The sequence below is a fragment of the Caloenas nicobarica genome, chromosome 1, assembly GCF_036013445.1.
Source record: "Caloenas nicobarica isolate bCalNic1 chromosome 1, bCalNic1.hap1, whole genome shotgun sequence".
NCBI classification, from domain to species: domain Eukaryota; kingdom Metazoa; phylum Chordata; class Aves; order Columbiformes; family Columbidae; genus Caloenas; species Caloenas nicobarica.
This window is the reverse complement of record NC_088245.1, coordinates 31,522,127-31,539,686: the sequence shown is the minus strand read 5'-3', so window position 1 is coordinate 31,539,686 and position 17,560 is coordinate 31,522,127. Positions and strand designations below refer to the sequence as shown.

General features: G+C 35.4%; 1 protein-coding gene across 18 annotated transcripts in view; it reads right to left on the bottom strand.

Annotated features, from left to right (window-relative positions):
* Positions 1-17,560, bottom strand: part of NRCAM (neuronal cell adhesion molecule) — a 159,229-nt gene that overhangs the window by 57,252 nt on the left and 84,417 nt on the right. For 11 of the 18 annotated variants that reach the window (XM_065658482.1, XM_065658466.1, XM_065658470.1 and 8 more), the window contains exons 3-12: positions 15,581-15,769; positions 13,304-13,321; positions 11,181-11,286; positions 8,116-8,312; positions 7,138-7,260; positions 6,590-6,760; positions 6,098-6,154; positions 3,858-3,969; positions 1,715-1,899; positions 129-260 (exon numbers count right to left, since the gene is read on the bottom strand). In XM_065658482.1, coding sequence (XP_065514554.1) covers positions 129-260; positions 1,715-1,899; positions 3,858-3,969; positions 6,098-6,154; positions 6,590-6,760; positions 7,138-7,260; positions 8,116-8,312; positions 11,181-11,286; positions 13,304-13,321; positions 15,581-15,671 — 1,192 coding nt within the window. In that variant the 5' untranslated portion in view covers positions 15,672-15,769. Of the gene's footprint in view, positions 1-128; positions 261-1,714; positions 1,900-3,857; positions 3,970-6,097; positions 6,155-6,589; positions 6,761-7,137; positions 7,261-8,115; positions 8,313-11,180; positions 11,287-13,303; positions 13,322-15,580; positions 15,770-17,560 lie in introns of those variants that run through there. The other 7 variants (XM_065658478.1, XM_065658477.1, XM_065658479.1 and 4 more) reach the window with 4 other exon arrangements.

Genomic DNA, 17,560 nt, shown 5'->3' with positions numbered 1-17,560 from the left:
TTATAATTTAGTATTGCCTGTCAGGCAAAAATACTTAAATATATGCTCTTCATTTATATTTGAAAAATCACCCTGATATTCCTCATATTCTTGCACTCATTCTCCCATAAGATAATTAAGAACCTTACTGGCTATGGGAACGCCATTTGCTAACCAGCTTATGTCAGGCTTTGGGTTGCCATTAGCTCTGCAGATCAATGTCCCATCTTCTCCAGGAGACAAGACCAAGTTTCTGGGCGCTGTTATCCAGTATGGGGCAGCTGGGGTTAGGAAGAAAAACACAGCAATCATTTTCCAAATTACATACAGAAAATCATAAGGCACAGTCATAGTAACCAGAAGATAATTCAAACAAGGTATGTACAGATATAGACCTACACTTACACTGTTAATTTTTATATATATACGAACACATATATATGTGATACTCAGTGCTTAACTCATAGATTATACTTTGGCTAAACTGAGCTATTGGCTACCCACTGCATTAAAAAGGGGGCGTCTATTTACTTCAAAATTCTGAGATAAGTGAGAAAATGTTCTTTGTTTCATTTAGGGTTTCCTGATTTGAATCTGATTTGCCCTTCCTAAATAAAGTAAAATTTATCTGAGCAAGGCATCTGCAGAGACTAGAGTGGTCTTTTGATTAATTTCAGAGATAACCATGCTCACAGTAGTTAAGCTGTTAGAAATGAATGCAGGTTTGATTACATAAAAAGATTTCATGTCAAAGGTGAAAATCAGAAATGGCAAAATCCTTGGCTGAATTCAATGGGTGATTGCAATGGAAGCCAGATGTTTACCTGAGACAGCTGAAAACACACAGAAATCAAAATGGATGGAACACTGTCCTTATCAAAAGATACTAATCTATGTCTCCATCCCTTTTACAATAAATAACCACAAATAGCATATGTTATCACATCTTGCCATTAAATTTCAGATTTTGGATTGATGGACAGATGCACACATAAAATTAAACTTCTGCTTTTAAAAAGGAGGCTGAATGTGATCACAAAATGATGCTGGTTTACAATAAAACAAATGGCTATTTAGCATGCAAAGTAAGCACTACAGTTGATTATTTCAATGAGTAATTAGCTGTCATTCCAGGTTTTTTGTTTCATGGTATTCAAAACGTACTTGTAATTCCTATTCGGACAAACATACTGTAAGTGTTTTTAGAACAAGTAAGACATCATCTTGGGTAAAAAAAACCATGAAGAAGATAGAAAACCAGAAATGTCAATTAAGAAAGAAAAAGGAAGAATATTATAAGACCATAAGACAAATAGTAAAATAGAGAAGAGAAAAAATCTGGGCTATATGCATGAAGAGCAGAAAAGATGGAGAAAATCAGAAGAGAGCTGGGGAGGAAGACACAAAAACAAGGGAAATAAGCAGTCTAATGACAGCTAATAAAAGGACCTAAAATAAATGTAGCACTCATACAAGCTAAGAAATTATTTCACTACCATTACAGTACAGTCTCAGCCTGTTGCTTTACAAAGTAACATATTTAAAAAGAAAAAAGAGATTAGAGATAGTGAAGTCCTTCCACAGGTAGAATTCAGTTGGTTTAATGATAATTTCCTCTGCCTTTTTTTTTACCATTTTCATTCACCCTTTCAGCTATATTTCATCCTAGAAAGGTTACTTCAGTTTTGCATTCTGGACACTGACAATATTACATTAAGGATTACTTTAGTATTACCTTTCACAGTTACTGAAATGACATGATGAGCAGAACCTAATATATTTCTTGCTATACATTTGTAGTTCCCAGAGTCGGCTTCAGAAACATCTATAATCTTGAGAGTTTTCTTAAAGTTTTCAAAAAATGTTCTGTTGGCTGGCAGTTCCCCACCCTCTTTAATCCAGCGGATTACCGGTGTGGGTCTGGAGAAACAAAAGCACAGGTCAAATTTAGGGACTGGAGAAAAGGAAGATAAGAGTTCAATACAGTAATTTTCTGAATTTATATTTTATAAGTAACTATTTTAAGAGCCTTTACCCAGATTTTGGGGCATGTCCAGTAAATGTGCAAAATATGCCAGCATTTGTTTCTAGGAAATGACAAGCCTCACTAACACTGTCAATGGCCATCTGTTTGTAGCCTTCATAATTATAGAATACATTCGTCTGCTGATTAATCTAAAAACCCTGATGGTTAAGAAATGAATACAAGTGTATTTCAAATTTTATTGCACTTACACTATTAAATTGATGGTCATCGTGCTTTAAAAGCTAGTTTCTACATAATAACAAGTTTACAATTGTCCATTTGAGCAATATCCTACTGCTTCATGAATGTTGCAAATTTTACAGCAGAGCTATAAGGAGACAGAACTATTTCTTATAAGAAATCAAGAAAAAAAATGTCAGTGTTGAGTAAAGTACAGCTACTTGTCACTGCACCACATCTAAATCTTGGCTATGACCCATATCGTCCACTGAAGTTGAAAGCTCTCCAAACACATGCAGATATGCTTTTGATATTACAAGAAATTACAAGGTGTTGCTTACTGAGTAGAATGTCCTCTCTCAAATAGTAATGATTCAAGGCAAATATTCTCTTACCAGTTTATTATCACATATTTTATAACAGAGACACCCAGCAAAGTTGACTTTCAATTATAGTACCAGTAATTAGGAATAGTTGTTCAAAATAAAATCTGAATCTGGCCCTTTGTGGACAACTATGTAAGCTTCCTTCATTGATTTTTTTTTTTTTTTTGTAATTATATGACGGCTACAGACACAAAGCCACGCAATGGATAATATTCTTTTTTTTCTCTCATTTTTATCCAGCCATTTTACTGGAGTTCGGATAGTTGAATACTTTTATTGCAGGGTTGTCAAAAAGCATGTAACTATATTACAAAGACTACCCGAGCTGATGCTACTCCCACTCATAGGTGTGGTTTTGCTAGTGGGGCTGATGCACAAACACCTGAGCGGACCACAGCTGAGACAGAAACACTGCACTGATGCTTGTGTCAAGCTGTGCACGAGCCTGCCCTGTGGAGATTATGCAAGTGAATGCATCTGCCCCATGCTGTGCAGCATCATTTACAATTATTGGCTTTCCTCATGGCCGCCTCAGAGCACTCTGCATTACATGCTTTTGTGCACTGTAAACATGTTGACAGTTCCTGAAATAGGTACTAAAGATTTTTCCACTTCTGCACTAACCAACCTATTCTCAGATTTCTTCCTGAGAATGAAAGTGATTTAAGATCCAAATGAGTTCATGAAGTTAAATTGCTCTTTAGTTATTTTCTACTTGCACAATAACCAGCAGAAGCAAACTTTCATTACATTGAAGAAACAAGTACCAATTAAAGTCAATTACAACAAGAAATTGGACGTAAGGAACTGAAGGTATGTTCTAACAACTCCCACCTAGCTGATCTACTAAGTAATTATTAGCATATATGAACAGCTTTTTCTCATTAGACCAGCAGATTCTCATCTATTTTTATATCATTTGAGAGCCTGACTGTAAATTTAGGAAAAAACCAGAGGCTTGATTCCTGATTGCAGTTCTGCAGATGTGTGTTCAAGGTTACTCTATGGTGTTTCTTGCTTGTGTCCTCAAGAAAAAGAATGATGCAACCTGAATCCTGTGCACAGGGTTTGGGGATAAGAGAAGGCAAAGGCCATAATATTTATGTTCATAGTAGGTTTTGAAATTGGCTGATGCCCAAGTAAATGGTGGACTTCCTTAAAAGAGCTCTTTCGGTTTCTTTGAAATGCCTAAGCTTATACAGTGGTAACATTTTAAGCATCTCTGAAATGTTTCCCTCTGTTTCTGTGTTTTTATTTAGAAAAACACCATCTAAAAAGTAACTTACAATCCTGCTGCGATGCACTCCAACAAAAGCACATTTCCTCTGAGTTCCACTTTGGTACTTGTGCTGCCTGTTGGTGTAAGAAGAACTGGCTGCCTTTCTGTAACTGGCTTCGCTGGAACAAGAAAAAAAAATAATTTCTAAATTTTATTTTAATAGTGATCAAATGCATACATACATTCTCACATTTTGGACAGAGATTTTGCTCCACATTGGCCATTTAATCAAAAATGATTGTGTTACACAAATACACAGCTCAACAAATGAGGTTTGTGACAGGCATAACATACCTCAACCTGTTAAATGCTATGATTTTGAACACACACACACACATATGAAAAATGTTATTATTAAAGATGGGAGCAATTGATACATAGTTTTTACATAGGGAACTATGCAGCCTGATGGGTGAACGCTGAGCCTTGATCCTAAGCAGCCCCTCTTCACTTCAGCAGAACCACTACAAGGAGTAAGAGGTCACTGATGTGAGTGATAGTGCGACACTGAAAGTTATCAAAGATTTCTGGGCTTCCATCAAAACAAAAATAAAGCAAATTTATTGTATTAAGAAATATAAAGCAAGAGGAAAAAAAGTACCCTCCACTTTGCAATATGCTTTGTTCAATATTTCCTAGACAACCTGAGGCATCTTTCCAGAAGCTAAGCCTTGTATTCCCTTTTTACTATATGTTTAACTTTAATTAAAGCTGTTCCCCAGTCTGGTAATAAAGAACAATTGATTAACCCACAAGAAGTAACCACAGTAAACAGACAGCTATAAATATAAGACCCATTTTTGACATTATACTCTGTTGACTTTTGAAGTATTATGGTATTTCATGTGCCGTCATGGAAATCAGAATAAAAGTGCTTTCTGTAATAATAGAGTGGAGTGCTTTCTGTAAATACCCTAATGTTCTTTTATAGTAATTTTAAAATATAGGATGAAGTTGCTCTCAAGTACAGTAGCAGTCTGAATAATTACAGTAAATTATTATATTTTTTTTAAATGTGAGCAGAAACATAATAAACTCTTGTTTATTAGGGTACAGGAGTTACTGATAGATTAACATAAATAGAATACTTAATTTTAATACAGTATGTGTTATGAATTCCTTAAAAACTAGTACACAAACAACTTCAAGTTGAGAGAAAAGGTGGTCCAGAGTGATGAACACAGTTGAATATCACAGGCAATACCTCATCTACCCAGTTTTAGCACTGCTAAGGACCACTGACTCATTTTACAAACCTACGAAAATTCAGAAGAATCGCCTTTGGTATTTCTGAGTTGTGAGCCAACTGAATGATGTTTTCCTCACTAATGAGAGCTAATATATCATTCTGTGTTCAGATACATATTTCTTGTTTGTTCCTGAATGACATCTTATTTTTATGCAGAAAATTAAACATTATCTGCCCTTGTTTTATTTTAGACTCCTGTAAGTTATGGTTTAATATGTACAAAGCCTCATGTGACATTGAAAAAGACAAAAATAAAAGAAATATAATGCATTTTTTAATCAAGTGGAAAGTCTAGAACCTCAAGTATTACAGTATCAGCGTTGCTCCAAAGTCAGTCTGGCTAAACACACATACCTGTTAGGGAGAATTTAATTCACAACATACAAAAGACCACTTAACATAGAATAATGTAAAGATCACCTTAAACACCAGACAAACAAAACTCATTTTTTCCCTACATAGTTATTTATACAGATAGCATTAAAGTGTTTAGATTTTACACTTAGGAATCATGTTAAAAATGAATGGTACATTCAATAAACTGTTAAATGTGAAGTGCATCTGTTAAATGCTTAATTGTTGTTATTTATTATGCAGCACATGATATTGAATAGTCCTAGTGATAATGAGCATATCATACTAATATATATCTCATATATATAATATTAAAATATATATATACACACCATATTAAAAAGCAACACATTATAGAAGCAATCAGACAATTTTAAAAATCTGCCCCAGTGTGAAAGGACTAATTCTTTATAAGAGTTTGTAATTTTATGAGCCAGATGTTACAATAACATTGAAACACTAAATATTTGCAAGGATCACACTGTGCAGTCCCTTTCTAAAGCATGTATTATCACCAGCACTAATAGATACTTTTAGTAGAAACTGAAAAGGGAGCAAAAAGGTTAAATAGCCATGGAGGTGAAGTTAGTTAACTAAATGCTACTGTGAAACAGGGAGTATCAGTGGGGACCAGTGTAACTCACCACCATAAATATCAGTGTCACTCAAATTAGCAGCTATAGTGTCATTCAATGAATCCACTGAAATAAACAGAATATCATGAAGAATGCATACAAGAGGGAGAAATAAAAGTACCGGGAATCAAAAGGTGATGATATGGCTGCAGTGAGTTAATCAAATGATTGATTAATTTGTTTCAATAGTTACAATAATCATAGTAACTTTATATTCTTGCAGGTGAAAACTTATTTTTTCCACTGCATTTTTTCAGTATTTCACATCATACAAAACATTTTTTCAAAAGATAAAGCCTGATAAAGGGAAAAAATGACACCTTTTAAAAGGAATTATATGTTAGCAATACCGGAGATTACATCATAAGTTTATACAGTAATGTAATTTCTTATTCAGAATGAAAATGACAAAATTCCCTTGCGTAACACTACTTCGGCAAATAACTTGAGAATTCTGGATAAACACCATGTAAGTATGTAATTAGGTAATTCAATACCTACTTGAAAAGACTTTTACAGAAATGGGTTGTTTCTGCTGTATAGTTTGTGTATGATTAAATCTTGCATAGCAGATATAGTCCTCCCGGGTATCTTCTGGTTGTACATTAGAAAAATAAAGGTCTCCATTTAGACCTTGGGAAACTCTTTCGCTCTGAGGCAGCCTTTGGAAAGCTACAGGAAAACAAGAACACATTTATCTCAATTATAGTACACACTCCTTTATTATGATCTGCAGATTCCACATTCATTCAGTTATGCTATTTGTGGGTTTGTAAATATATAGAGCTTTCTACATTTCCTCTCAAGCTCCTTTGTCTTCCTGTTCTTCTCCACTGTGTTAATCTACGACTTACATGAAGATCTCTGGCTGCTTTTGGCTTCATACTTTTGGGCTGCATGTCTGCTTTTTCTTCATTTCTACAGAAATGAAAATTCTTTTAATTTTAACTTAGCGGAAAACTCCACCATCTGTCGTCTTGGTAAGCAATGATCAACTGTATAGAAAAACTGCAAAAAGTAATCTAATTCTGCATAAAAAACAAACTCACCATTATCCATCCAAAATATTATAGGTGGTGGTAAGCCAACAGGAGGTCTGCAGTGCAGAACTAGTGAATCACCTTCTCGAACATGATTTGGTTCTAGTCTTTCTTTTGTCCACAAAGGAGATCCTACAGAAATTAATTTTAACAAACATACAAACTATGCATTGACAAAAATTCCAGAATTTAAGGAAGAAATGCAGGTAATATTCAAAAAAACACAGAACTACATGCACAAGAATGTTAAGTCCTATCATGATTACCAAAGATCTAACTTTTGTTCTCTTTTATGTTTTCTTGAGAGAAAAATAGGTTTTCTTTAAACATTTTTACAGCAGCTATTTGCTGAAAGTATAATCAACTGATTAAAATTATTTTGGCTACTCTCTAGAGGTTCTGTAACAGTATCTGTAACGGAAGGTAGACCTTCCTGAAACAGTAATATACACATACAGCTTTATTAAAACACGTGAGAGCAACACTTTTTAAGCTGAAACATTGAAAAACTGACTTCAGAAAAAAATCTAATTAAAAATTATAGAAACAGTCTATCATTAATCAAAAGATTTTGCTTTATCTTCTTTTTGGTCCTAATCTGTTCTGTATTAAAGCTATTATAAAACCTATGGAATACAAGCATCAGAGAGAGAATAAAACTGTCTTCATCAATTATGTCAATTAAGGATTTAAACATTTTATTCTAATTGTAGTGTCATATATACAACCCAATTTTAAACATGATAGGTCATCTAGAAGAACCAAAAAAAATCAGGAAAGCATTTTGGTTATTTCATTTTCTAAGGAATACTGGAGAGAACACACAATACATTATTGAATCTGGCTATCAGGAACTATACAATACCTTTTAACATGATCACTTTGATGATTAATTTTTTAAGACAGGAAAAAAAAAGGCAAAACACTCAGAAGAAAATAAGCAAACGAAGTGTTCCACATTTTATGAACATTAAGAGCTTCACTTACTAGAAGGCCTTATAACAATATTGTTGGAAATGGCTGCTCCTCGTTCATTCCTTGCTGTACACTGGTAAACTCCTTCATAGGCTTCTGCCTTCCCACCATTCATAATATTTATGACAAGGGTCCCTGAATTCGGTTTCATTGTTACCTGTGCATCTTTATCTATATCAAAATGAGTTCCATTGCGTGTCCAGGAGAAGCTAAAATAATAAAAACAAAAAGAAAACTATCTTTTTCAGTTGCTTTTTGTAGACTGTATGGAAAGAAAGAAGCAAAAAAGTCGTTTTCAATAACACATGGTATTTTTTCTTTAGCAAATAAGACTTGTTCTCAAACAAAATTATCTAATAAAGCAATGGAGCACTTTTTAATATAAGAAATCTGGCAATACTTTAAGATAAAAGGCTTAGCTGAATTTAATCCCAGGAACCATTTCAAAGTCAATATTTAAAAAAAAAATACATTAAAAGATTCTGTAGTTAATCGTATATGGAAAAGAACTGATTTTCTTTCTACTAATGATGATACAGCAACATCTGCAGGAACTGATATTGCTAAATCTGCATTAGCATTTCCATTATAAAACCCATTGTGGAAAGGGTTTATAAACCTGCCTTTAAAAACTTGCTCTGGGCTGAAATGTGTCATCTCAGGTCCCAGCAGGAGACCATTTCTTTTAATTGGTTTGGCTATTTTGAAATTATGCAAGTGAATTAAAGACTGTGTGGCGAGTTTGATTTCTTTTCACTACTCTAACGCAAACTGCCATGATTCTTTAAATGAAATTTTTCAGTCTGATAGGCCATAATTAATCTAGCACATTTATACTGGTGTTATGCAAAGCAAGAGGTGTTTTGAAAAGTAGTCACTAAAAATGAAGCCTATTAGAACTAATAAAATAAATTTTAAAAAGCAGAGATTTGCAAAGACTTATACTACTGTAAACACCAAATTCTTACTTATGCTTTGTTAAAGGCCAAAACTTTAGTTACAGGGAACAAGACCAACGCCTGTGAAGTGCTGAGCACTTACCAGGTTCAAACACTGTGAGCAGCAGTTTCCCTACTTGTTACATTTCACCTTCATAACCCTAAACGCAAACACTATTTATACTTACAGTTGACAACGCTTCCTAAAGGTATAGACATATAAGCTACTAGAAAAGCTCAAATTTTAAGTGACTCAAGTTGTGTGTGACATTCTGCAGTAGTGGGGCAAGACTGGACACGCTATTTGCACTTTGTGGTGGGAAGTGGACGTGCCCAGCAGCACCACACCACACTGCGGTGTTTTTTGGGGACCAGTGTGCACAGTGGGTGAATCAACAGTCGCCCTGTTTCTGACAACCTTGCGGGTGAAGCTGTAGAACATGGGGCTCCTGTAACCTTCTGCTACCAATAACACCAAACGATACAGGAACTGTAACGCAGCTTCAAATGAGAGGTGGCAAATGCGGTACAAAACCCTGAATTTCAGAGACATGAAAGTCAGAATCTTTGTGTCTCAAAGTATAGGTAGCAGCACATCCATAAACCCCTATGTCAGTTGCTCTCACCAATAAGAAGTTACCCTGTTTTAACAAACAATTCAGACTGAGAAAGTTCATCTTCAACTTCAGAGCTTTGAGGCAGCTCAAGTTTCAATATGCATTTGCAGGTCATCAAGACTGATGGACCAGGCTAAATATTGAAGTAAATTATTTGGATGTCGTATCTTTAAAAATAAGCAAAACTAAGCACAAGCTAATAAAACTCATGAGAAAATTCTGCAGTTAAATCCTGTCACTTCCTCTGTAGCACAGGAACAAAGCGAGACAGGTTTGATGGGAAAGATGAGGCTGCACAGCAGAGAACCCTGGCACATGATTCAGATACGTCAGTCTCAGGGACAGTGCTCTCAGTCTCTCAGGTAAATCTAACCCAAAAAAGGCCCTCAAGAGAAACATCTGCAGAAGCAGCACAGTTGTCCCAAAGTGCACATTAATCATCTGATCCTCCAGGTCAACACCCAGACTCTCGAGAATGGCACTGTGCCTGCTAAATTAAAATGCTGGTAAACACAGCAGTTTTATGGCACTCTTACCATTAACTTAACATTAGAAAGGGTGATGGCATCACAGATGATCTTCCTTCTTCTCCATTCTGCTGCCCAGCATGATAATGACCATGACTCCAAGGCAACCAGAAGGAGTGAGGTTTAAAAAACCCTGGTTATTCAGAAGAAGTACATTTAATGAGCTCTGTGTCTGTCTGAATGAGCAATTACAGACTGACCTTGCTGAAGTTGTGGCACACCACTACTGAGAACAGAGATGCACGTTTCTCTTTATAGTCTCTGAAATGAGAAGCAGCTACCAGCAATGCCAGAATACAGCACAGCTACTGCTATTTCCAGTGCAGGTACTTGCTATCTTGAAATGAGTATTTCAAACATTTCGAGAGACTGAAACAGGGCCTTAAAATGGAAGATGATCAGGAATCTGATCTATACACAGCATTGCTATTTCTGCCAAACCCCAAACTTAAGGCTATTATATACACTTGGTAAATCAAGGCTACTGCTCATTAAAACTGATACATATTACATACCTTCTGACGAAATGCATATGTATTTCAACATGAGCCTCATAAAATGAAATTATTTTTAAAAACTTAAATTTTAATTTATTAGTGTTACTATAAATTTATTCAATGTCCATTCTTCTTAGACACTATGCCTAAATCTGGATGTGGTCCAGTTCATAGTATGGCATGCCTCTTAGTGCTTTCCATGGGCATTTACCTATCTGCCCCTGTAATAACTGAGTATTATTTTATTGTTAGAACTTTGAGGAGAAAAAAAAACCCCAGTTACTTGATGAGTATAGTACAGTTTCAATGTCAAGGATGAGAAGAGTCAAATTTATGACACTGTCAGTTGCTAAATTACAAAGGTAGGAGCACGTGCATGTTTCTGCATGTGTAAGCACATGCATATGCATATACCTGTTAGTTTACAAAAGTTACATTATTTTCTCTTAGTTTTCTTATGCTGTTAGGCCAACAAAAGCAAAACAAAATGCTACTAACCTAGGAGGTGGTTTTCCTTTTGCTTCACACTGTATTACAATATTCTCTCGAGGGTCAACAATGTAATCTTTTGGAGATTGCTGAGTTATTGTAGGAGGTTGCAACACTTCATTATGGAATATAAGAAACAGAGAGGAATTTAACAATATTTTCAAGGTATCAGCAAGACAGTCTTGTAATCAGAGAAAGCAGAATTGCAACAGGCAAACAAATCTCTGACAGGAGAGTGGGATTAAATGATCCTCTGTATTCGGAGGCTGAAGCCCTCTACTCTCGTAAAACAGTGTCACTACACTAACTTCCAAATGAGCTATGCCGATTTACAGTGGATTAAGATCTTGGCCAAAAAGTTTAATGGATATAATTTCTATACACCAGAGTTCAACAGATTTTCACAAAATCAAAGGACACTTGAATTATAAATCCAACCTATTCTGAATAAAGTTGTGGGACATATACCCACAAAAATGTTTTTTACCACATATAAGGAAAAAAAAGATATTGCTTTCTATTTCTAAACATTTTATGTATTTCCAAATTTTCTATGGATATAAACTTTTCACACATTTATTGTGCTCAACATATTGAATTAATCTACAAAGCACTTTTTAGGAGCTACTTTTCAGGAATAAAAGAATGTGTTAGAAGTAGAAGACTGTGTAAAAAATGATAAAAATAGTAGCTAGTTTCCAAATACAGTAAACATGTAGGAAAAGTCTAGTACTGATTCTCCTTAAAAAAACCCAACAAAAATACAGTCAATCTTGTGAATTGCCCCAGGAGAAATAAACATTTAACATTTATGATTTATCAGGTACTCTAGAATGGGTAGCACAAAACAGAAGTTATTCACCTGACAAAGTAGTTGGTGTCTACGTATTTAAAGAAATTTATAATCTGTTACCATTATCTATGTCCATTTTTGCATTAACAATTTCCTGTTTATATTAAGATAGTGAGAAAGGTATCTTCCTCACCATTATCCACCTGTTCACATTTTAGTGTCATCTAAAGGAACCAGTTTAATAACATGCTCATAAACATCCCTGTCTAAATGTTGTAACTTGTCTGTCCACCAATACACTTTACTACGACTTTGGGGTCATTTATAGCCACTTTAGCAAAATATTTCAGTCATCAGAGTTAGCTCTCACTCTATTCAGTTGCAATGGTAAGACTGAGGTTTTTATTTTAAGTCTTCCCTACCATTATACATTAAGTACTCTGCTGCACAGAAAGAGGTAGCCATCTGTAAAGCCCTACCCACAAGGAATAGCCGGAAAAAAAAATCAGATTGTGGAATCATAATGAGATATAGCAGCTAAGCAGAATGGGCCATGCAGAGCTGGGTTTATTCCTCTTCCTCTCTGCAGAGAGCAGAGTGCTTAAAAGAGAAAAACTACATTTTTACATGATGATGATGACTTTCTGTGTATTCCTTAGAGTAGCACTTTGAAGACAATTATGTTCCTTCTCAGAGGCAGTTTTGGGGCCTGTACATGTCAGATGCTTACTTGGGATAAGCAAGCACACTCTGAAATGGGACACAACACAAACACTGCCCCACATATGGAATATTCCATCTGATGCACATCAAAGACCCGAAGTTTCCACTCCTGCCTTATGCACTGCCCTTAAACTTATTAAATTAACCATGACACTAGAACTGAGTTAGGAGATCCCATAAAAGATGAGGTCTACTTAAATAACTGTATCCACTGTTTTTTTACGGATATAAAAGTCTCTCCAACTCGACATGTAAAATAGTATATAAGTACATCTATTCCAATGAAATTTTTTTTTATCAGATATATTTACTCCTGAAAGTAGTAGTAAAACATTGTTCACGCCAATATTGAGTAAGGATTTTAATGTTCAGACAGCACACAATCAAAAATCACACAATCAAAAATCACACAATTAATTTGTTCAAAATATCAGAACACTGATCTATGTACGGTATTATTTTCTGAACACTGCATGCACAAAACATCTAGGTACAGCAAACCAAATTATCAACAAAATGTCAGAATCACACATTTTTGGACTGCAAATTCAATTCACAACACAATCAGTATTAATTTTCAGCAGCACACAGCCTGGTTTTGTGGACAGCAACTTACATTCTTCTAGAAGTTTTGCTTTTATTCCCCCATCAGAATCAGCAGTTGAATGGACAAATGGAGATTAAAGAGAAACATTTGTTAGTTAAAAGAAAACTAGCATTTTTGACAGGGAAGATAAGTATCTCTGACAAGTACACTGGTCACCATTAAAAAGAAAACATTTAAAACATTTAGCACTGTAACGTGTGCAGCAATGCCTGAAATTCCAGTCACAACTTCCATTAGGTCAGATATTTCTACATTTATCTCAAAGTTCATGGTATAAGAAACTTTTCTGAAGTGTTGACTTTTTAAGGGCAACCGTGGTATATGATTTTAGCCTTGCAAGAACACAAACCACTGATACTGAGGAGACAGCAAATCAGAATTAATGGAGTGCACTGCCCTCATGCTGAAGTCAAAATCAATCCACCCATATGATCATATGGAAGAACAAAGAGAATGCTTTAGGCTAAAATCACTCTTACAAAGACGAAAGCACCTACTTCTATTCAACCAACATGCAATCCCTTTTGATTTGAAAAATAACTAAATGAACAAACAAAAAATCTCAGCTGCCTTATCTTTATTGCTTACTTCAAATATTTTGCATAAATGTCTCCTCATCCATAATGTTTTAGACCAAGTCGAACTGCTTTGGGTCAGCTACGTTGCCAGTCATCCATTACCTACTTTGAGACTCTGATGAGCATAGGAACTGCTAACCTGATGAAATCTAAAGGTTCAACTAATTGTGTTCTGACCATCAGGTCTCTGTGGTGAGTATGCAGGGAAGACCCACAGAAAATATGAGTCCTTCCCTTGTGGTACTCTCCCAGAGCCATTCTAACCATTATTTATGAAAGCGATAACATAATTATAGATGTAATTTTGGTTAACATTATTTTTGGCTAAAAATTCAAGTATTTGAATTTATCAGACCTAACAAAGATATTAAACATTATGTAGTAGGGGACATGTTAATTAAGAGTTAACAGGATACAGCTAAAAGGGCTACTCATTTTTGTCTATTGATACATTTCTGGTTAATTTAACCTGAAGTGTTGCTCTATAGAAAAGATATTAGGGTGGTGCATAATTTACATTAGTTTCTAAACTACAAGGTGGGTTTAAAACACTTTTTCTAGCCTGCAAAAATATTTAGGGAGAAAAATTAAGTTTAGAAAATAAGACATTGATTCATCCAACTTTTAAGCCTTCTTTAAATCACAGTTTATTGCTCTAAAGGCATCTGCAGCACAGCAAGTCTTATGTAATTCAGATATATCGATCTTGTTACAGAAATATGGGTCATTGGTTTGAGACGCTTGTAAATAATCATGGGGAAAAAAAAACCACCAAAGCAGTTGCAATTTAGGTCAATGATTATTAAAGAAAAACATGCATTTATGGAAGGTAGGAAGGTATAAAAAACATGGGGGTAAGGAAAGCCATGCGGATTAGAATCATAGGCAAACTTAGTGATTTATTAATCCATCAATTTAACACCAGCTCTAATGTTGTCTTCTCTGGTAATTAGTTTAACAAATGAATAGTCACTGTGAGGTGCAACATGGTTCAGTGAACTCTGAAAATGTGATCGGGCTTATCTTAAGAAGAATAACAACCCAAAGCATGAATAATTTCATAAAATTAGCTACTGGAGCTATAAAAAAAGGCACCTACCATTGCTTCCTTTTCAGCATTGGGTGCTATATTCAGGGTTCCCCATTATCGCAGTCTTATCTTAGACAAGAATTTCAGAGACGCTGGGATTTCCCCTCTTGCAGATGCTTCCTCACTGGTTAATGCTAGAGTTCGCAGCTCAGCACACATTCTTTTAACTTAAAGTTAGGTACTTAACTGTTTTCAGGCACTACTTAGGAAATCTAAGAACCTAATTTACTCTTCTGGATGAAAAAGTAAGATGATTCTAGTGTCCGAACTTTAAGTATTTGAATCTTTTACTAGATCTCATATCGGCTCCTGGATATCTCTTGTATGAGATATATATTTAATGAATAAAGTGTTCAATAAAGGCACACCGAAGTGTGAGTATTCATGAGAATCCTACGTTAACCCTTCTAAAGTGAACAATGTAAGTTATTTTATACGCACAGTTTTTCAAAATCTTTAGTAAATTAGTGTAAATACTCATAATCACAATGTCCTGACCGAAGTGAGCAAATACACTCCATACTTAGCTCCCTGTTGGAGTTATCTTCATCTTCCTATACAGAAATTATTTAACTAATCTTCCATTATTCTGCACTTCTTTAGCAGGTTAATACTTACAGTCAAGAGGTACATCCAATGCAGAAATCATTTGGCACAGAAAGAAGACCAAGGAAGCTTTGCTTGCAGATATGCTCTTCTTTTTCATCATGATTTTAGGCTGCTTTGAGTAAATCACACTTGAAGAATGAAGTTCAGCTTCATCAGACTAGGTAGCTTGGAATAGTTATGTAAATATAGACAAGAAACCTGGTAAATAAAAATAAGACAACAACAATATGTAAATACTATAGAGATGATAACATCTTAGTAACACTATGAAATACTAGCAGTCTACACATTATCTTCAGGGATAACAGTCACACCATGTGCTCCAATGAAATGCAAGCACAGATTCAGAAGTTCTTAGGACACCTGTATCATAACACTTTCCTAAGGTTACTAGTGAACAACTCCTAGAACCTTGTTGAATGAAAATACAAATGCCTCTCCTAAGAAGAATAAAGCATTAGTCCAGCTAGTTAAAAAACAGCATACACTAAAGATAATAGTTCTCTGAAGTAGATTTAGGACATTGAATGCCCACCTAGTCTCTCTTTCAAACACAATTCTTGGAAAGAGTTATTCTAGGCATCTACCCCAATGAAAACATGTCTGGCAAAAATTTGCTAAGTAAACTATGGGATCTTCCTACAGCTTTGAGTTAGGTATCTTAGCTTCTCCTCACTTTGGAACTGTTTCTAACAGAGAGCTGTAGACTGAATACAGAAGACTTCATGCATTGCCACGCTGAGGTGCTAGCTTATGTACTGCATAGGAACCTAGGCTCCTGTTCCTGGATTTCTGATTCTAGCCAAAATACATATCAAAATACTTTGTCATTTATAGTCTGAACATCCAAAATCTAATTAACTAGCAGTACACTACCAAAATCTCTTCTCCTTTCCTATGTGAAGAGGTGGCAGAAATTAAACTTAAGGAAAATCTGTTATTTGAAATGTGCTAGATTTTCCCCCTCAAGCAAACATGAGAAATCATATTAACCACGGCAGAATGATTCTGGCTCCCTCATTTTTACTGGATTCAGGGCCAAGCTCTAACTGAGAAGAATGCTGAAGGAGTAAAAACTAGCTCATTGCAAGCCCCATCATCATCACCGGTGATCTAGAAAGAGCTGTAAGAATACAGTCTTAGAAATCCAAATAGTGCTTACACAATGCACTCTCAGTAAACGGACATCAGCCGAGAAACTACTTCCCAGGTGCCAGAGTGATCAGAAAATTCACAGCGATCAGCATTAATTTCCCTGGAAGAGAGCACTTCCTCAGCTATGCCTATCCACATGAAACACAATGTTATCAAGTCCACAAGGAGTTAAAGTTGCAAAGAAGCAGATGCTTTACAAATGTTAAATAAAGAAATATTTGTGCTTCCTGAAGTTACTTAAACCAGTCTGTGCTAAGAGTTTCTCTCAATCTTCAGGTTACAGAAGAAATGACGTCCCTTAATTGCGGCTGTAAATGGTCTTTCTCTCTGTATACTGGAATTGGAATTGGAACTGGAAACCAGAACTGAGGTGTAGAGCTCAGCATCTCGTCCTAACTTAGCATATAAAATTCCCTGATTCTTACTGTCACTGTAACACGAATGTTTATTTAAAAATCCAAATATCCCAGCAGGTTAAACTCCTAGAGATGGACTCCTCCTTGGAGCTCTTGGGAACTGCTGACTGGGGTTCCATGTGAGAGGGTAAATCGCTTATTCACATTCAAAAGTAGCTACACTACTGCATACCATAAACAAACAACTAAATATTTGTCACAGCAGATTAGAAAGGTTACAAAACTCATCAGAAGAGAGAACAGCTGAGTTCTAGACTTTACACAATCATTTTATACAAACTGGAACTGCAAAAGCAGACAAAATGGCAAGCCTCACTCAAAATACCCAGAAAGTGGTTGACGCATACAGCAGGGAAGCATGACAGGTACCCAGACTTTTTTAGAAAAATAAACTGAACTTCCCTATGTTTTAAATGAG